Source organism: Ovis aries, chromosome 3, assembly GCF_016772045.2.
Source record: "Ovis aries strain OAR_USU_Benz2616 breed Rambouillet chromosome 3, ARS-UI_Ramb_v3.0, whole genome shotgun sequence".
Classification (NCBI taxonomy): Eukaryota; Metazoa; Chordata; class Mammalia; order Artiodactyla; family Bovidae; genus Ovis; species Ovis aries.
The window spans coordinates 187,017,233-187,039,612 of record NC_056056.1 but is presented as its reverse complement, the minus strand read 5'-3'; the positions used below and the strand labels follow the sequence as shown (position 1 = coordinate 187,039,612).

The window sequence follows — 22,380 nt, the reverse complement described above, 5'->3', positions numbered from 1 at the left end:
GCCTATGAGCAAGAGATAAAACGAAAAGAAATCTCAGATTTTGGTATGTAACTTGGTCTAAAGATGTGTGATTTTGAAATATTTCTTGCGTATTCTTCCAACTTATAAGACTCAGACAATGCCCTCTGTATCTTGTTAGTTTCTGTTTTTATTTCTTTTGTAGTTGCTGTAGGGTTTTCTTCCTGCTGTGATAATAAAGAATCACGGGTGATATAAGTAGCACAGTTCTTCATTTGCCTGTTCAAAAGTTATATTTATATGATACGAATTTTTGTTGACCATGCTAGCAATGGATTATAGAGACTTTACCTCTCTCTTTCTCTTCTAGAAATTATAATGTACTTTCTTTAGTCATCTGTGTAATTCTAAAAAGTACTCACTGAAATTTTTGGTATGTGTTAGTGTTTCCTTGAGAAGGCAATGGCCACCCACTCCAGTACTCTTGCCTAAACAGCCCTTAGAGAAACACTATTATTCCTCAATTAATCAACTAGAGATGGAGCATTTATTTATAGAACACTTTAAAGGGTAATAGAAAATAACTAAAATGATGTAAATTTAATCATGTATGTGCTACCCCTTTTATTAAGAAAGTAACATGTCTTTTTCTTATGATTCAACCTCAGGCTTTTTAAAGGTATTATATATTTCTCTTTTCTTGGGCTCCAAAATCACTGCAGATGGTGACTGCAGCCATGAAATTAAAAGATGCTTACTCTTTGGAAGAAAACTTATGACCAACCTAGACAGCATATTAAAAAGTAGAGACAGTACTTTGCCAACAAAGGTCTTGTCTAGTCAAAGCTATGGTTTTTCTGTAGTCATGTATGGATGTGAGAGTTGGATGAAAGAGAAAGCTGAGCACCAAAGAATTGATGCTTTTGAACTGTGGTATTGGAGAGGACTCTTGAGAGTCCCTTGGACTGCAAGGAGATCCAACCAGTCCATCTTAAAGGAAATCAGTCCTGCATATTCATTGGAAGGACTGATGTTAAAGCTGAAATTCCTATACTTTAGCCACCTGATGCAAAGAACTGACTTATTGGAAAAAACCCTGATGCTGGAAAAGATTGAAGGCAGGAGGAGAAGGGGGCACCAGAGGATAAGATGGTTGGATTACATCACTGACTGGATGGACATGAGTTTGAGCAAGTTCTCGGAGTTAGTGATGGATAGGAAAGCCTGGTGGGCTATAGTCCATGGGATCACAAAGAGTCAGACACGGCTGAGTGACTGAACTGAACTGATATTTCTCTTTAAATCTCTAACAGATATCTTAGATACATCTTGAATCCATTAAATTATGTTTACCCATTAGATTTTTAATCAAGAGGTATTTCCTATAGGGAGCCTTTCTTATAGAGAGAAAATACTTTTCTAACTGGCAAATTTTACCCTGTTTTTTTGGTCAGTTAAAGTAAAATAAAGTAAAACTAAAAATTAAAAAATATATATATTATTAAAGAAAAAAAAGTTTATCTACTTATTTGTACTTACTACCATCTTTATATTTAGATATGCTGTTTAGATTTTCTTCAATTCTTACATCTGTTGTTGTTGTTCTGTTGCTAAGTTGTCTCCAGTGCTTAGTAACTCCATCAACTGCAGCATGCCAGGCTTCCCTGTCGTTTACTATCCTCTAGAGTTTGCTCAAGTTCATGTTCATTGAGTCGGTGATGCCATCCAACTGTCTCCTCTTCTGTCGCCTTCTTCTCCTCCTAACCTCAATATTTCCCATATTTCCTCACTTATTACATATCCTTTGTTTTCCATATAGATGAAAGAATGTTGAAAAATGGGCCCTTGACTGGGTAGGGGCATCTTTAATTGGAAATTAAAGATCAAAAATTGTTTCTATGTTAAAAGTTGTAAAAATTATTATCATTATATTAGTATTCTACTCTTGAATTAACTATTAACAGATATAAACAGATTTCTTTGTGTATGGTTAAAAGTGCTTAGATAATTCCACCTATTTCTTGTTTTGACTTTGCAAGAGTTATTATGCTTGTGTAAACAAAATATAGTTGACCACAGGCAGAATTACTGGAAAAAAATGCATACTATTTGGAAACTTAGTGCTTTTTTGCCTGTGTGGTGTTGTGACTTATTGTGCTTTAGTTTTGTGTTTTAGAAGAGGTCTGTCAATGAAAAATGATATGTTCATTGACTATGCTAATTACCATTACAAAGTTAAAGATGAGGAACTGTCATTCATTGCACTTTTAATTAACTTTATTGCTTTAAAGGAATATATGATGACCTTGTATCCTTTAATTCTTAGAAAAACAAGAAGTTCTCATTTGAAATGAAGCAATTTGTGTCTGTAGTGTTGCTTACTTTGGCCACCTGATGGGAAGAACTGACTCATTGGAAAAGACCCTGATGCTAGGAAAGATTGAAGGTGGGAGGAGCAGGGGATGGCAGAGGATGAGATGGTTGGATGGCATCACCAACTCGATGGACATGAGTTTGAGTAAGCTCCGGGAGTTGGTGATGGACAGGGAAGCCTGGCGTGCTGCAGTCCATGAAGTCTCAAAGAGTCAGGCATGGCTGAGCGACTGAACTGAAGTGGACTGAACTGAGTCTTGCTTAAGACTTAAAAGCAAGCAAACAGACAAAATACCTGAAGAAAATTTTGTAGATTTCTACTTCTTGAAAAGTGTTGGCTGAATTTTTATGGAAATTGTTGCTGTTGGGTACACTTGATGTGAATTTAAAGATTCTGGGCATAGACGTACAGCAGTCAACTTTCAATAGACCAAAGAAGACTACAGCAATTTGAAACATTAAAAATTGTAACTTCTCAGTTAGATGAGAAGATAATTATATTTCACATATTAATATTCATAGTTTTTCATTGTTATGTTTAAAAATTGTCATTGAACAAACATGTATAAATATGTATATCATCTATATTATTGCATTACATTTAGAATATGTTTATGTGTACAGTATTTATAAATGTAGATTTTTTTTTTTAGGATGAATTGCTGTTTTTGCATAGTCACCTAAAATTCAGTGAGAATATATGACTTGTAGCATAGGAGGCCTAACTGAAAAATATAGTTTCTGGTTAAAGGGTAACGTCGTTATAGTCTCTTTTCTTTTGCAGCACTACTCATTTGTTTTCTCATTTAATTTTTAAACTAGGATGTGAATTATGTTCAGTGAACATTTATATTATCAAATTAAAAATATTCCTGAAAATTTTCTTAATCTTTCATAAGTTGAATGCACATGTAAATTCTAGGCATTTTAGGTTCAACTTTACTGATGTCTGCAATAAGTTTTGATGTGATTAGTAGGATGCTAGAAGGATTTTCACCTCCAGATCTAATATTTATTGGTCTTTTACTGATTCTTGATATCTTTTCAGTAAAGCATCATTTCTTTGAGTACACCGTGTGCTGTGCTCAGTTGCTCAGTTTGAATCTATGTGACCCCATGGACTGTAGCTCACCAGACTCCTCTGTCTATGGGATTTTTCAGGAAAAGGTAGACATTTCCTTCTCTAGGGGTTCTTCCAGACCCAGGGATCAAAATCTGCATCTCCTGCATTGTGGGCAGATTTTTTACCGCTGAGCCATTGAGGGAGCCTAATTGGTCACTATTAGTCTTTAATTTGGATTAGAGTTATTTCTTCTCTTACTTACCCAGAGCAAATTTTGGTCAGTGAGAGGGTACAGCTCATGCATTTTGAGTACTGCAACAAGGAAGGACAATGAAACAAGAGATCTTCAAAAATATATTTTTAAGCATATGTAATTTTTTTCTGTTATATTTAAAATTTTGCCTTGTGAATCTAACTATTTAACTTAAGAATTAGAACATGACTAACTGTAACAACCCTGTTCTGTCCCTGTACTTTTCCCCAGAGGGAACCTCTGGCTTAAATTTTTGTTATAATTTACTTGATTTTATTAAAAAAAAAGTTTTTTCTGTATATTACATATATATGACATTTATATATGTGTGTGTGTGTATATCTATATATCTGCATATATATATATATATATATATATATATATATATATATGTATAGTTTTACTTGTTTGTGTGCCTTATAGAAATGGGTTGTTGTTGGTGGTGGTTTAGTTGCTAAAGTGTGTCCGACTCTTGGAATCCCATGTACTGTAGCCGACCAGGCTTCTCTGTCCATGGGATTTCCAGGCAAGAATACTGGAGTGGTTTGCCGTTTCCTTCACCAGGGGATCTTCCCGACCCAGGGATCTAACCTGGATCTCCTGCCCTGTAGGCAGATTCTTTAAATGGATTGATGCTGTGCAAATTTTCCTGCAGTTTTTTTTTTTTTTAATCCAGTTATGTTTCAAGCCTTACCCATGTTGTTGTATACACTTATATTTATTTTCACTGATATAAAATATTCTAATTTATGATTATCCCACAGCTCATTTAATCATTTGAGTGTCAGCAGATATGCAAGTGTCAGTATTGCAAGGAGTATTCTTATACATGTTTTCAGTGATACCAAGTCTGTATTCACCAGTTTTGCAGAGGGGAGACTTTTGTCGGAGACAAGCTATTTTCCCCTTCACGAGTAATTTCTTTCCTATCATACATTTTTCCTTTTTGCTCATTCCTCTTGACTTTTTACTTTTAATTACAGAAAAAGCTGCAAGAAATAGACAAAGAATTCCTCTGTACCCTTCATTCACTTTCTTCAAATATTAACATTTTGTCATGTTTACTTTATCTTTATTCTTTTCCCTCCTCTTCATTCTTTTCTTTTTTCTTCCCTTTTCCCTTTTTCTCCTGATAATGTATTTAGTATTTTTTGTTTGTTTGTTTGTTGTTCTTTTACTGAGGCAATATAGGCAAAGTACTGTGTTCTAAAGTAGCATTTGATTCTCACCTTCTACCCTCCAATCCCTTTCCTTAGTAAAGCTATTATATTATTTATTTGAAATATGGTTTGATTGTTGTTCTTTGTATTCCATTTTAAGATTCAGTTTCCCTATTCCTCTGCATGTTGATTCTAGTTTTATTTTATTGATTATGTGAAACATTAATATGGTTCCAAAACTCAGAAACATATTATGAAATTACATTTAGAGAAGAGGTACTTCCCACTATTCAATTCTGTGTCTTTCCACTTCATTCCACCTCTCTTCTACCTACCAGTCTCTTTATTTTTATTTTATCCTTTCTATGTTTCCTTTATGACAAATGAGTAGATGCATGCATCTGTATCTTTTCATGTATTTAAGGACTGTTTGTATTCTGGAAGTTATCTTTAAATTTTATTTAAGTTGATTTTTGATAGAATATTTCTGTGTATTCTATAGTCATTTGTCAATCTTTTCTTTTGTTGTGTTTGGAATCGAGTCATAGTTAGCCATTTCTTACATGCTCTTATATGTTCTTTTAGTACTTACCTGATCTTCTTTTTATTTAGAACCATAATCGATATGTTGCTTTTATTTGTTTTTTGGTTTGTTTATAATGGGAGATATGAGTCTAATTTCAGTGTTTTCCGAATGGCTAATCAGTTCTTCAGGCGTTGTTTATTAGTAAGCCCATCTTTGCCCCAGTAATTTGAAATGCCATTTGGTCATATATTTATATTTCACGTACATGACTCTATTTCTGGACTCTCTGGTATATTTTTGATTCTGTTCATGGTGTTCTCAAGGCAAAACTACTGGAGTGGTTTGCCATTCCCTTCTCCTATAGACCATGTTTTGTATTTTGTATAAATACACTGTCTTAATTATAAAGGATTTATTCTTTATTTTAACATAATTATTATGGAATATCTTAACAAGGTCAGTAGTAGGTTTTATGGCAATTTAGTTTATTTTAATAAGGGGCAAGTATCCTCCTAATACTTTTTTCTTTTTTACCTTTTGTGTTTTTACTTTTTCCATGTAATATTTAAAGTCAATCTGTCTAGCTCCATTATAAAAAAAATTTACTTTTACTGGAATTATATTTGTCTATACATTAACTAAGAGAAGACTGACATCTTTATGATGATTAGTTGCCCTATCTAATCAGAAGAATCTCTATTGCTGTTCAGATCTAGCACTGAGTCTTTGAGAAATGCTTTAAAGTTTCCCTCATATTTTTTGATAAATGTATACCTAAGTATTTTCTCTTCTTTGTTGGCATGGAAAATAATATTTTCACTACCACCATATCCTCTAGATAGATATTGTTTTTACATATGAATACTATTGGCTTCTCTTCATTAAGTTAATCTTATTACTTTACTGAATGTGTTTATTGTTTGAGTTAGTAGAAGCATGAGGTAGTTTTACTCCACGCCAAAGGTAAGAGAAACCCAAGTAAGATGGTAAGTGTTGCAAGAGGGCATCAGAGGGCAGACACACTGAAACCATACTCACGGAAAACTAGTCAATATAATCACACTAGGACCACAGCCTTGTCTAACTCAATGAAACTAAGCCATGCCCACGGGACAACCCAAGATGGGCGGGTCATGGTGGAGAGGTCTGACAGAGTGTGGTCCACTGGAGAAGGGAATGGCAAACCACTTCAGTATTCTTGCCTTGAGAACCCCATGAACAGTATGAAAAGGCAAAATGATAGGATACTGAAAGAGGAACTCCCCAGGTCAGTAGGTGCCCAATATGCTACTGGAGATCAGTGGAGAAATAACTCCAGAAAGAATGAAGGGATGGAGCCAAAGCAAAAACAATACCCAGCTGTGGATGTGACTGGTGATAGAAGCAAGGTCTGATGCTGCAAAGAGCAATATTGCCTAGGAACCTGGAATGTCAGGTCCATGAATCAAGGCAAATTGGAAGTGGTCAAACAAGAGATGCCAAGAGTGGATGTCGACATTCTAGGAATCAGTGAACTAAAATGGACTGGAATAGGTGAATTTAACTCAGATGACCATTATATCTACTACTGTGGGCAGGAATCCCTCAGAAGAAATGGAGTAGGCATCATGGTCAACAGAAGAGTCCAAAATGCAGTACTTGGATGGAATCTGAAAATGACAGAATGATCTCTGTTCGTTTCCAAGGCAAACCATTCAATATCACAGTAGTCCAAGTCTATGCCCCAACCAGTAACGCTAAACAAGCTCAACTTGAATGGTTCTATGAAGACCGACAAGACCTTTTAGAAATAACACCCCCCAAAGATGTCCTTTTCGTTATAGGGGACTGGAATGCAAAAGTAGGAAGTCAAGAAACACCTGGAGTAACAGGCAAATTTGGCCATAGAATGTGGAATGAAGCAGGGAAAAGACTAATAGAGTTTTGCCAAGAAAATGCACTGGTCATAGCAAACACCCTCTTCCAACAACACAAGAGAAGACTCTATACATGGACATCACCAGATGGTCAACACCGAAATCAGATTGATTATATTCTTTGCAGCCAAAGATGGAGAAGCTCTATAGAGTCAACAAAAACAAGACCAGGAGCTGAGTGGCTCAGATCATGAACACCTTATTACCAAATTCAGACTGAAATTGAAGAAAGTAGGGAAAACCACTAGACCATTCAGGTTTGACCTAAATCAAATCCCTTATGATTATATAGTGGAGGTGACAATAGATTTAAGGGCCTAGATCTGATAGATAGAGTGCCTGATGAACTATGGAATGAGGTTTGTGACATTGTACAGGAGATACGGATCAAGACCATCCCCATGGAAGAGAAATGCCAAAAAGCAAAATGGCTGTCTGAGGAGGCCTTACAAATAGCTGTGAAAAGAAGAGAAGTGAAAAGCAAAGGAGAAAAGGAAAGATATAAGCATCTGAATGCAGAGTTGCAAAGAATAGCAGGAAGAGATAAGAAAGGCTTCTTCAGCGATCAGTGCAAAGAAATAGAGGAAGACAACAGAATGGGAAAGACTAGAGATCTCTTCAAGAAAATTAGAGATACCAAGGGAACATTTCATGCAAAGATGGGCTCGATAAAGGACAGAAATGGTATGGACCTAACAGAAGCAGAAGATATTAAGAAGAGGTGGAAAGGATACACAGAAGAACTGTACAAAAAAGATCTTCAAGACCCAGATAATCACTATGGTGTGATTACTCACCTAGAGCCAGCCATCCTGGAATATGAAGTCAAGTGGGCCTTAGAAAGTATTGCTACGAACAAAGCTAGTGGAGGTGATGGAATTCCTATTGAGCTATTTCAACTCCTGAAAGATGATGCTGTGAAAGTGCTCTACTCAATATGCTAGCAAATTTGGAAAACTCAGCAGTGGCCACAGGACTGGAAAAGGTCAGTTTTCATTCCAATCCCAAAGAAAGGCAATGCCAAAGAATGCTCAAACTACCGCACAGTTGGACTCATCTCACATGCTAGTAAAGTAATGCTCAAAATTCTCCAAGCCAGGCTTCAGCAATATGTGAACCGTGAACTTCCAGATGTTCAAGCTGGTTTTAGAAAAGGCAGAGGAACCAGAGATCAAATTGCCAACATCTGCTGGATCATGGAAAATGCAAGAGAGTTCCAGAAAAACATCTATTTCTGCTTTATTGACTATGCCAAAGCCTTTGACTGTGTGGATCACAATAAACTGTGTTAAATTCTTCAAGAGATGGGAATACAGACCACCTGACCTGCCTCTTGAGAAATCTGTACGCAGGTCAGGAAGCAACAGTTAGAACTGGACATGGAACAACAGGTGACTGGTTTTAAATAGGAAAAGGAGTATGTCAAGGTTGTATATTGTCACTCTGCTTATTTAACTTATATGCAGAATATATAATGAGAAACACTGGACTGGAAGAAACACAAGGTGGAATCAAGATTGCCGGGAGAAATATCAATAAACTTAGATATGCAGATGACACCACCCTTATGGCAGAAAGTGAAGAGGAACTAAAAAGCCTCTTGATGAAAGTGGAGAGTGAAAAAGTTGGCTTAAAGCTCAACATCCAGAAAACTAAGATCATGATATCCGGTTCTATCACTTCATGGGAAACAGATGGGGAAACAGTGGAAACAGTGGTTGACTTTATTTTTTGGGGCTCCAAAATCACTGCAGACAGTGACTGCAGCCATGATATTAAAACACGCTTACTCCTTGGAAGAATAGTTATGACCAACCTAGATAGCATATTGAAAAGCAAAGACATTACTTTGCCGACTAAGGTCCATCTAGTCAAGGCTATGGATTTTCCTGTGGTCATGTATCGATGCGAGAGTTGGACTGTGAAGAAGGCTGAGCACTGAAGAATTGATGCTTTTGAACTGTAGTTTTGGAGAAGACTCTTGAGAGTCCCTTGGACTGCAAGGAGATCCAACCAGTCCAATCTGAAGGAGATCAGCCCAGGGATTTCTTTGGAAGAAATTTTGCTAAAGCTGAAACTCCAGTACTTTGGCCACCTCATGTGAAGAGTTGGCTCATTGGAAAAGACTCTGATGCTGGGAGGGATTCGGGACAGGAGGAAAAGGGGACGACAGGATGAGCTGGCTGAGTGGCATCACTGACTGGATGGATACGAATCTGTGTGAACTCTGGGAGTTGGTGATGGACAGGGAGGCCTGGCGTGCTGCAATTCACTGGGTCTCCAAGAGTTGGACTCGACTGAGTGACTGAACTGAACTGATCTGAGGTAGTTTTCCTCCTTTTCTTATTTTTGTGCTTCTATTCAGTTTGTCTTGTCTAATTACATTGCTTTCGTGCAGTATTAAGTTGTATTGAGATAGTCGGCATCCTTGTCTTATTCCTGATCTTGGAAGAAATACCTATAGGTTTTTTTCATTAATTACCATGATTACCTTAGTACTGAGGTCTGTATGTTTTACCATAAGAAATGATGCATTGATTTTTATTTGTACATTGTCTTTTTTTTTCCAGTGTTAATTTTGCTGTTTTTCTCCATAAGTCTATTAATATAGAGTGTTATATTAATGAATTCTCTAACCTTGCATTTCTGAACAAATCAAACTCATTCATTGCATATCATTTTCTCAGTATGGTATTAGATTATGTTTAGTACTATTTTATTTAAAACTTATACCTAATTATTTTTAGGTAAATACTCCAAAATCTTTGTTGTTCTGGTTATTATTATTTTTATTATCAGGCTTGGCTATCAATGTTATGTTAATATTATATAACTGTAGTGAAGTTTTCCTTCATTTTCAATGCTCTGTAAGAATTTTAGAGTATTGGGATAATTCTAGTTTTGAATTTTTGTTAGAAATTCTCTTGAAATTCTTTATAGAGTGTGCTTAGTCACTCAGTCATGTGCAGCTCTTTTCGATCCCACTGACTGTAGCCCACCAGGCTTCTCCATCCATGGGATGATTTCTCTAGGCTAGAATACTGGAGTATGTTGATATGGCGTCCTTCAGGGGATCTTCCCAACCCAGGGATCGAACCCAGGTCTCCTACATTGTAGGTGGAGTTTTACTAGTCTGAGCCAGCAGGGAAGTCCTTATCTATAAAGTAGTTGGCTTATAATTTTATTTTTTCCCCAAGGAAATATAGGTTTTTAAATTATTTAATCCAGTCATGTTTTATAGACTATATTTCTATGGAGACTTTCCCATTATATCAAGATTTTTCAAGTTTATTTACCTAGAAGTCTTAGAGGATTTTAGGATTAATAAAAAAAAAAAAAAACTCTTCCGTTTTAATTATTATGTTACCTTTGTTACTTAATTTTTATATTTGTACTTTTCTCCTTTTATAAATTAATAAGTTAATTACTATTCTCTTAATTTTTTTAGAATGTCAGGATTTTGTTTAATTTGATCTGCTTTTTTAACCTTTGACATCTGCATTGTCTATTTTTTTACATGCTTTTAAAGTTTTCTGTGTTGTTTCTATTTTAGTTTTGATATAGATATTTAATTCATTTTAAAATTAATTGAAGTATTCAAGGCTCTACATGTTTTTTGTAAACACTGCTTTAAATGTATACCATAGATATGTAATGTTTTCTTTATTTCTTAGAAATGTGTAATGTCTTTACATAGGAAAATTAAAATTGTACTGTGACTGGATGGATAATGAAGTAGGTGAAAAGATTCCTGGAAAAGCTTGTTGGTATTATTTTAACATTTAGAAGAGGAAACTGTGACTTATACAGGTTTGTGTAATTTTCCCAAGGCTGCATAACAATAAGTTGTTATGGTTCAGATTTGAACCCATTTTGATTCCACAGCTGTGGCTTTTACTTAAGCAATAATATTGTGAGGTCACAGAGGTACTGAACAGTGTGGCTTAATCAGGGAACAGTAAGTAGCACAGTGTGACTGGAGTGAAATTGGCACCTACTGGTATCATTTCTGTGTTGGGCAAATATTTCTTTGGGAAACTATTAACATGAAATAAAGCAGGATTATGTAAGATAAAGGGTAAGTGTGATGCATGTACCAGACAACCCAATGCAACTGTCTGGTGGTTAGGTGAGCCTCTGGATCAGGAAGTCTGTAGAATGGTTTGTGTTGGACATGTGAATCATTTGTCATTAACTTATAGATGATAATTTAAATAAGAACTTCTGAACCTGGTAAGAATGTTGTGAATACTGAGAAGATTAGAGGGTGTAAAAAACAGTGAAATGAAGATTGAGTGGAAAAGAGTCTGAAAAACAAGAAAAAAAATCAAAATACTAGAAGGAATTTAGGATGTGTGTGCATGTGTGTGCTGAGTCACTTCAGTCAAGTCCAACTCTGTAGCCTGACAGGCTTCTCTGTCCATGGGATCCTCCAGACAAGAATACTGGAGTGGGTTGCCATGCCTTCCTCTAGGAATTTAGGCTATAGTGGCTTATAGGTGCCAAAGGAAGACTTTCAAGGAAAAGGGAAAGTCATTAGTGTGTGATGTGGTCTGGAGTAAAAGAAGGATAAAATAAAAAATGTTCATTTAACTTAATAATAGCTGAAAGGAAAATTAATATCATAAATTATGAGTCTAGTGGAGTGACGAGGATTTGAAAGAAAAAGGAAATTTGGTTGTGAAGGGCAAGTGTGAGAGGGTGGTGGTAAATATTGGAGTGTGAATGTGAGGGTGCTTCCTCGCCCTCCGTACTTTACTCGTTCAAACTCCCTTTTCCTTTCCTTTATTTATCTCATTCCTTTCTCTTACTTCCTTTATTCTACCCTCTTTCCCACTTTCTCTTCTTAACATGGCGTACTTGAACATATAATGTTACAGAGTGAGAATTTAACTCATGACAACGTGACATTTTGTCTTACATTATCGATATAAATATGAATAACATGCATGGTGGTATGGTGGTTTAGTTGCTAAGTTGTGTCTGACTTTTGCAACCCCGTGAACTGTAGTCTGCAAGCCTCCTCTGTCCATGGGATTTTCCAGGCAAGTTATACTGGAGTTAGTTGCCATTTCCTTCTCTGGGGGATCTTCCCTATGTAGAGATCAAACCCAAGTCTCTCGATTGCAGACAGTCTCCGGACACCATAGAGGTATAATGGTAAAGAATCTGCCTGCCAGTCCAGGAGGTGCAGGAGCCTCGGGTTCCTCGGATATTATGCTGCTGAGCCACTGGGGAAACCTGTCCATACACTTTGTACCTTTTATACCTGGAAGTAAACATACTTGTCCAACAAATTTTAACAATCTTTGAAGTAATGATGAAGGTAATTTCAGCACAATGCTAAAAGCTTTACATATTTTAGTCAATTAAAACCTCATCATCACCTCTATGTCAGTTTTACAAATGAGGAAACTGAAGGAAGTTAAGTAAATTTGCCAATTGTTTTGTACTTATTTTGGCAATATAATTTCAAAGTTTATGCTCTTAATCATAAGGCTGTATTCCTTTTTCCTATACTTCAGTACCTATTGTCATTCCTTTAAAAAGTTAGTAATATTTTTAGTATAATTTTAATTTAAAATTAGAAGTTAGAATATTTTGACATTTTAGGGAAATCTGTTAGCATATAGAATAATGAAGGATAGAAAAAATAATTTCTGAAAAAGGTATATCAAGTAGAAATGTGAATTACAATTACAGGGTTTTTTTGTGTGTGTGTTTTAGTTAAAATAGTGAAATGCTTGTTGGAGAAACAAGGATACCTTGCCCAGTATGGCACACAGTATTTGAAAAATACAATATAGATATACAGTAAAAGCATATATAAGATAATTAAGTAGTGTCCTGTATGGTACCAATAAAAAATTGATACAGTCTTTAGTTTGTTAATACCTAATGACCTTATAAATGTCTTTCTTCAGGGAAAAATGCAATTGCCATTGTGAGCTGCCTTCCAGAATTTATGCTAGAGCTTCGCTGACGTTGCTACTGATGCCAATGTGGAATAAAGGTCTTTATAATTTAGACAGTCAAAACGGATAAATGAATTACTCTTAAAAGTGATTTAGTTTCTCTTCTTAAACATTAAAACACACATACAAATGTATTTGAGTTTTTAGAAGGGACATTTGAAAATAATCTGTTTATTTTGCTGTCATCAATATTTTTGTCTCATTTCATGTTTGGAATTGGCTTTCCTTTTGTGACCTCTGTGTTTGAACTCTAATTACAATCTAATAATGTTTTATTGTGAAACTAAGTACAGAGTTGCTTTTCACCATTATTTGTCTGTGGAAACAAACTAAAATTGACCTTAATATGAAAAAAAAATCTTATGTTGTTCTAAAAGAAGAAATTAACACAGAGACAGTAGATTAACTATTGTAATGTCATTGGTTTTCCCCTTAGCTCTGGTAGTAACTAATTCATCTGATTTGCCTCTTGGGTCATAAACTCACAGAATATGTGGATGCATGTCCTGCTCATTGTTGTCTTCTCGGTGCCTAGTGCCTGTGTCTGGCACTTGGTAGGCATTCTAGTGCTTTTCATAACTGAATAGGTAAATAATAAAGTTAAATAATTTCTGAGTTGCAAATGGACCCCTTATGTATTAGTATGTAAACATTAAGATTCTATTAAATTGTTTTGTTTGCCTGGGTCTCACATGGAAGTGTCATGTTAAATTTAGAAACACTAGTTTTAGATCTTAGATAACAATCCCTGAAAAGTAATCATAGAATCTTCATTTTCTATCCTTTGCTTTTACTTTCCTTGTCCTGTTTCCTTTCCTTCCCTCTACTCTTTTTCTTCCCCTTAATTGCTCTTTATTTTTTCTCTTTACTAATACTTTTTTTTGGTTTGTTTGTTTTCCTTCAGTATCTGGAGTCCATCTTTCTCCAGCTTCTCCTGAGATTGTATTGGACCATGATCATACTTCCCCTTCAGTTGGCTGCCTCTCTTCTGAGCCCATCATTGCATCACCAGAGAATACACATGCAGATAATAGCATTGGCAGTCAGACTATTCCTAAAGCACAGGTAAAGACAAGCAAATTTTTATAGGAAGTTTTCCTACTTAAAAAACTGCATACTGATTTAATTGAAGTTTTCCTGATTTCCCTTTTTTTTTTCTGTAGATATTCTTTGAGGTTAATATCTTGAATTCAAAAAACTGAACAATGTTTGTTTTGTGACATAATTTTAAGGTGTCCAAATAGCTTTATTTACTAAAATATGATTTGAATATCCTATTTATTAAAATAGACTTACTTTTACATTGGAAATCGTGAATTTCAAAAAGGAAAATAATTACAAAAACCTTTTTCTTGGGGCTTCCCTTGTTGTCCAGTGGTTAAGAATCTGCCTGCTGATACAGGGCATACTGGTTTGATCCCTAGTTTGGAAAGAGTCCACATGCCTCGGAGCAACTAAGCCCATGCACCACAACTACTAAGCGCTCTGGAGATCAGGAGCCACAGCTTCTGAAGCCTGCATCTCTAGAGCCATGCTCTGCAACAAGAGCAGCTACTGCAATGAGAAGCTTGCACATCACAAGGGAAAGTAGCCCCCATTCATTACAACTAGAGAAAGCCCACATGTAGTAATGAAGACCAAAAATGCAGCCAAAAATACAATAAAATACATACATACATAATTTAATAAATATTAAAAAATATATTTCTCTTTCAGGGGAACTTAAAATATGTTTTCAAGTATTAGAGTATTCATTTCAGTTTTAGAATAAAAACAAAAATATAGCAGTCATAATGGTTATTCCTTCAACTGTTTATTGATCCAGGCCTTGTTCTAGATGCTGGATTTAGACCAGATTTCCAAAGTGCTATATACAATCTTGAGTCACCTGTTATCTTTATTAGAAAGTGATTTATAATGTAATAGACAAGCAAATTCTGAATGTGTGTGTAAATTCAAGAACTTGCGAGTGTCAGAATTTTCTGTACTTATTATACACCCTCAGGATAAGAAAAAAGTTTTAAGTTTTTTAGTGCTTTATTTGGAAAATAATAAAACCCTTAAACTCTAAGTTTAGAGAAAATTTTCTTTCTTAGGTCAGATTGTTGTAACAATTTGAGGTCTTCTGTTGATTTACTTAAAGGGTGAAATAATTTCAGAACCTTTGCTACAACTTAATTTCCAATGTGGTTTCTAGTGCCCTTTGGGTGATTTCTTTCTTGGTATAGTGTAAACTTTCCTCTCTTGTGTGTGTGTGTGTGTGTTTTTCTTTAAATGTGGTTTAGAATCAGCAATCAACACACACTCATCTGGATATCTCACTTTTTCCACTGGGTTTAACTGATGAGAAAAGTAATGGAACAATTGCTCTTGCGGATGATTCCGAGGATCCTGGAGCCAATGTATCAAACATACAGCTTCAGCAGAAAATTTCAACTCTGGAGATGAAACTCAAAGTTTCTGAAGAAGAAAAACAGAGAATTAAAAAGGTATATTTACATTTGCCTAAAAAAAAATGTTTGAATTGCATATTCTGGAAATATAATCCCAAACTCTGAAAATTCATCAGTGGAAAAGCCGTTATGCTCTTTGTGATATGCTTAAGTTGGTTAGATGAGTCTATCACTTACAAAAGCCTTTGATAAGAAATTTCTAGCCATAAATATGTACTTTTAAAGATATGAATGGCTTTCACTAGATTTTTTGTTTTCCTAATGAATGCTTTCCTTTGGATTTATTTTGAAAGCACATAGTGTTGCAATTTTATGTAGATTAGAAGATTTGTACTATTCATTTGTCATTAGAGAAGTCACGCATCACGCGATATTTGACAGAATACTTAGAAATACAGCTGTTCCAGTAAATTATTTGTGTGTGTTCTTATTTCTGTTTTCTACAAAGGTCTCTATAAAAAGACTTGAGCAAGTTTATGGGAAGTATGTGTTGAGGTCATTTCAGTTCAGAGGATCAGTCATGTCCGACTCTGCAACCTCATGGACTACAGCACGCCAGGCCTCCCTGTCCATTGCCAACTCCCAGAGTTTACTTAAACTCAAGTCCATTCAGTCAGTGATGCCATCCAACCATCTCATCCTCTGTTGTCCCCTTTTCCTCCTGCCTTCAATCTTTCCCAGCATCAGAGTCTTTTCCAATGAGTCAGTTCTTCACATCAGGTGGCCAAAGTATTGCAGTTTCAGCTTCAGCATCAGTCATTCCAATGAATATTCAGGACTGATTTCCTTTAGGATTGACTGGTTGGATCTCCTTGTAGTCCAACGGACTCTTAAGAGTCTTCTTTAACACCACAGTTCAAAAGAATCAATTCTTCACCACTCAGCTTTCTTAATGATCCAACTCTCACATCCGTACATGACTACTGGAAAAATCATAGCTTTAAATAGACTGACATTTGTTGGCAAAGCAATGTGTCTTCTTTTTAATATGCTCTCTTGGTTGGGTGTAACTTTTCTTCCAAGGAGCAAGTTTCTTTTAATTTTATGGCTGCAGTCACCATCATTGGTAGTCTTGGAGCCCCCAAAATAAAGTCTGTCACTATTTCCAAGGTTTCCCCATCTATTTGCCATGAAGTGATGGGACCAGATGCCATGATCTTAGTTTTCTGAATGTTGAGTTTTAAGCCAACTTTTTCACTCTCCTCTTTCACTTTCATCAAGAGGCTTTTTAGTTCCTCTTCACTTTCTGCCATAACGGTGGTGTCATCTGCATATGTGAGGTGATTGATATTTCTCCTGGCAGTCTTGGTTCCAGCTTGTGCTTCATCCAGCCCAATGTTTTGCATGATGTACTCTGCGTATAAGTTAAATAAGCACGGTGGCAATATACAGCCTTGACGTACTCCTTTCCTGATTTGGAACCAGTCTGCTGTTTCATGTCCAGTTCTTCCTGTTGGTTCCTGACCTGCATACAGGTTTCTCAAGAGGCAGGTCAGGTGGTCTGGTATCCCCACCTTTTTAAGAAGTTTCTAGAGTCTGTTGTGGTCTGCAAAGAGTTGGACACGACTGAGCGACTTCACTTTCACTTTCACACAGTCATAGCTTTGGCATAGTCAAAAAAGCAGAAGTAGATGTTTTTCTGGAACTCGCGCTTTTTTTGATGATGATCTCTCATTCCTCTGTCTTTTCTAAATCTAGCTTGAACATCTAGAAGTTCATGGTTCATGTACTGTGGAAGCCTGGCTTGGAGAATTTTGAGCATTACTTTACTAGCGTGTGACATGAGTGCAATTGTGCGATAGTTTGAGCATTTGACATTGCTTTTCTTTGGGATTGGAATGAATACTGACTTTTTCCAGTCCTGTGGACACTGCTGAGTTTCCAAATTTGCTGGCATATTGAGTGGAGCACTTTCACAGCATCATCTTTTAGGATTTGGAATTCTGTCACCTCTGCTAGCTTTGCCTGTAGTGATGCTTCCTAAGGCCCACTTGACTTCACATTACAGAATGTCTGGCTCTAGATGAGTAATCACACCATCATCATTATCTGGGTCGTGAAGATCTTTTTTGTACAGTTCTGTGTATTCTTGCCACCTCTTCTTAATATCTTCTTCTGTTAGGTCCATATCATTTCTGTCCTTTATTGTACCCGTCTTTGCATGAAATATTCCTTTGGTATCTCTAATTTTCTTGAAGAGATCTCTAGTCCTTCCCATTCTATTGTTTTCCTCTGTTTCTGTGCATCCATTACGGAAGAATGCTTTCTTATTTCTTCTTGATACTCTTTGTAACTCTGCATTCAAATAGATATATCTTTCCTTTTCACCTTTGCCTTTAGCTTCACTTCTTTTCTCAGCTATTTGTAAGGCCTCCTCAGACAACCTTTTTGCTTTTCTTTTCCTTGGGGATGGTCTTGATCCCTGCCTCCTCTACATGTGTTGAAGTAGCATGTTGTTTATAGTTAGCTAAAATGCTTTTATATATTTATTTAATAAGCATGAATGCTTTTAGTATTATCAAGGTTAGTGTTAATGTTAGTGTTTGCTATTGGTCTGGAAAGGCGAGTTAAGCGTACATTTTATATTGTTGAAATTTAAAGACCATGCTTCCTGTGGGTTCCTTCCTTTCCAAATATTTTCTATGTGTCATTGAAAAATCAGAGTCTATGTTTTGCCATAAATATTATACAATTTATGCTTGGTTTTTTCTTTTAGGATGTGGAATCATTGATGGAGAAACATCGTATCTTAGAAAAAGATTTCCTTAAAGAAAAAGAGCAAGAGGCCATTTCTTTTCAAGATAGATACAAAGAACTTCAGGTAAACAGCAAATTAAAAATTTAATATGTAAGCCTTTTGATGAAGTATGTTACATATAATTTCAGAAAGTGCTCAATAAATGCTCTATGAGTGAGGGATCAGATACTTGCTTAAATATGTAAAATACTGACTAATATTGATGTAATCAATGATAAATGCCATTTTGAAAAGTAGATATCTCTGAGGAGATGTGAAGGTTAGTTGCTTGAGTTTCAGTCTGGCTTAAAATATTCTGTTTCTCATGATTTTCACAATTTGGAAATTGCACATTGCAGTTTTTCATATTGTGATTACATTTGAAAAGAACTGATATATTTAACCTTTTTCATAAATGTAATCAGTCTCTTTTTCTCCTCACATTTCCTTAACAAATTTGTTTCTTCTGCAGTCTTATCCGTCTCAGTAAATAGCAATTCTGTCTTTCCAGTTGCTAAAGCTGAAACCCAGATTTACACCTTTTGTACTTACTCCAAGTCTGTTCCTTTAGCTATTGGCTCTACCTTCACAATATCCAGGTTTTGACTGTTTTTCATTATGGTCACTGCTGCCAACCTATTCTAAGCCACTCTTATTTCTTCCTTGGAATGCTGAAGTATCTTCTATTCTAACTTATCTTTCTGCTTCTGTCGTTGCCCACTTACAGATCATTCTCTACATGGCAGCCAGTGTGATCTGTTTAATAGTTAAAGCTGCTCATGTCATTTCTCGCTCTGAAACCTTCGGTGGCTTCTCATCTCACTCAAACTAAAAGTCAAGTAAGTCCTTAAAATGGTTTGCAAGGCCCTTCATTTTCTTCCATCCCTTCTCCCTTCTTTTCCCTGACTCTTCCTCCTCAATTGTCTTACTTTATCCTGCGGTCTAGAATACACATCCCTCACTTTTCTGCATGGTTTACTTTTTGATATCATCCTGGTCTCCATGCCAGTCTCACCTTATCAAGGGAAACCTTTTAGATAGTGCTGACATACCCTACCAGCCTTCCCATATTCTCCTTTATTTTTCTCCATAGCGCTTTTTACATCTGACAAAGTGTGTATTTACTTGTTTATTTGCATAGATCATTTCAATAGTCTTCTAAGTGGTCTTCTAGCTTCTACCCTTGCTCTTCACTCCTAATGAGTCTTTGTTTCAGCAGGTGAAATAATGTTTTTAAGAATGTGAATCACTTCATTACCCAACCTCAATTATCATTCTCCTTTCAGTGTAAATCTTCTGACTTCTCTCCAACTCACTGCCAACACCCCCCCACCGCCCCCCCCCCCCAACCCCACCCCACCCCACCCCGCCCCAAGTGACTCTTGCCTGACCTCACCTCAGCTGCTAACTTACACTGAGTTCCTAATGAGGTCCAGGTGAATGTGTGAGTCTATGTTGCTGAGAGCATTCCCTCCCTGTTGGGGTGGTGCATGGAGGGAAACAATATGTGATTCATTCACATTTTCTCCAACTGGAATGCTCTTCCTTTCAGATATCTGCATGGTTTTGTTTTAAAAAGGGCAAAACTTGAAAATAAGGGAAAGCATTAAGAGTGTGTTCTTTCAGGAGGACATTACTTACTTGACCTACTCACAGATTATTTAGGAGAAATGTAGCAGTGCTGTTAAACAGTGCTCACTGTTTACTGTTGATTAAAAGTCTCGGTTGTATTGACGGTACATGCCAATTTTTTTTTGACAGAAAAGGTACAAACAATACTGGTCTTTTAGAATTTCAAAAAATACTGTTCATATTACCTTATAGGATATTCATCATTTTTGTTTCTAACTAGGACTCTTGCTTAGTCTAATACTCTGTTATTTAAATTTTCTATCCATGTGTGCTAAGTTGCTTCAGTTGTGTCTGACTCTTTTTGACACTATGGACTATAGCCTGCTAGGCTCCCCTGCCCATGGGATTCTCCAGCTAAGAATATTGGAGTGGGTTGCCATCCCCTCCTCCAGGGTATCTTCCCACCTAGGCATCGAACCCGTGTCTCTTATGTCTCCTGTGTTGACAGGCAGATTCTTTACCACTAGCATTACCTGGGATGCCCTTTTTATAGGTATGCCAATTGAAATGCTCTTTGCAATGGTCTTAACATCTGATTCATTCTATTAACATAAATGGTTAATTAATAAAGAGTAGATTAAGCCTGTGATGTGTTTCCTTTATATTTATGTGAATCACATTTCAACTGTTTGAAAATTGTACTCCTTAACAACTCTCATGAACGCTTGCTACCTTTAGAAACTTGCTCAAATGCTACCTTCTTCTGGAAGCTTTCTTTGACTATTCTGTAGAAAATAAGAATCTGTGTACATGGTCAGCATTTCCTATCCCCATTTCTTTTCTCCCCCTCTCGTCATAACACCTGTTATTTCATTTTGATTTGTTTATTTTTTGTTTTCCTCTACCAGAATGTAAGCTCCATGAGATTAGGAACTTTCCTTTCCAATGCTTGGAGCAATACTGGCTTATAATATGGCTCAGTTAATACTCTTGAATGAAAGAATTCATTAATATAATGCACCGTGCTCCCCAAGGGCTAATTGCAGTGTGTATGTCCACATTTATAGTCCCATACTTAGAATTATAGTGCTTATTAGTAGGTTCAGTACTGAATACTGAATACTTTGTGTTTTCTTTTCTCTACATTGAGTGACTTATTCTGGGCCTGCTAGTGAGACAGATACCTTTGAAATTCAGTTTCTCAGTCTGTTAATGTGAATAATAACGTACCTGAGAGACCAACACCTGACATTATAACACTTTGAGCTTTCCATAGTGAAGGCCAATAGTGACAACATAATTGTTGACCTACTGTTTTTACTGTCAATAGTGATAAGAGTAACAACTTCAGTTTTCAAAGTGGATATTCAGTATTAGAAATTTTCAAAACTAATATTCAATATTAAAACTAATATTCAATATTTAAAATATTTTCCTTTTACTAGAAACAATACTTCCCAAGAAAACATTTTTTGGTGATTTTCATTCAGTACCAAAAAGGACCTCTCTCCTTTTCTTACTATGTGTAAAAAAGAGTAAACTAACAGCGAGTATTTTATCACCTTGGCTAAATAAGTGATAGAAAAGTATACTAGGAAGTCTAATAGTCAAATTGAACTCAAAGACAGGCATTCTGTTTAGTTTCTCTATCACTGCTGGGTGATGGAAGAAGTCTGGGCTTATCATTTTGGTCTTTGCTCATAGAGCTGGAGAAGGGACCATGTTTTTTTCCAAGGGGTTTGACTCTCATAGGGTGTTTACTATCTAAAAGTTACCTGTTCTGCTAGGTTGCCCCTTTCATGAACCTTTGGGTAGAGAAGGATAGCTTTTCTTTGGGCTTGTTTAGTTTGTGCTCCTTGGCGCGTGCTCATTGCTGGTCATTCCATTATCCAGTTTGGAATTTATGAGGGAGACTAAAAGCAAACTTACAGAATTTGCTACTGTGTCATTCCTGGGTCCTCAGATTCCCAGGTGGTCTGTTTTCTTGTCTCTCTCTGTAGTTTTCTTAGATTTGTTTTAAAGATAATGTCTGGGCCTTTCAGCTGTACTTACTGAGAAACCTAGGGAGAGGTGCATCTACCTCATCTTAGTCTAGAAGTGAAATAAGAAGAAATATTTTAAATTTTAAATATTATGTATTGTAGCTACTACAGGAAATCAATTCCACCTTAAAATACATTAATTTAAAGCAAGTATTTTGAGTAAATTTTTAAAAATGAAATTAGTGTAAGTAATCAACTCATAGAGTCATTATAGATAGAGGAGGGGCAAATTAAAAATATGTGTAGCTCAATTTGTGAGATAATTCATAAATCTCTATATCTGCATTATGCTTATAAGTTTATGCATAAATAGGTAATGCGTTAGACTTTTTGGAAGGATATTTTTAATAAA

General features: G+C 36.0%; 1 protein-coding gene across 7 annotated transcripts in view; it reads left to right on the top strand.

The window, feature by feature from the left end:
* Window positions 1-22,380, top strand: part of CCDC91 (coiled-coil domain containing 91) — a 409,792-nt gene that overhangs the window by 134,282 nt on the left and 253,130 nt on the right. For 2 of the 7 annotated variants that reach the window (XM_042247343.2, XM_015094881.4), the window contains exons 4-6: window positions 14,129-14,289; window positions 15,510-15,713; window positions 18,394-18,498. In XM_042247343.2, the coding sequence (XP_042103277.1) occupies window positions 14,129-14,289; window positions 15,510-15,713; window positions 18,394-18,498 (470 nt within the window). Of the gene's footprint in view, window positions 1-13,173; window positions 13,263-14,128; window positions 14,290-15,509; window positions 15,714-18,393; window positions 18,499-22,380 lie in introns of all 7 variants that reach the window. The other 5 variants (XM_042247346.1, XM_042247345.1, XM_042247344.2 and 2 more) reach the window with 5 other exon arrangements.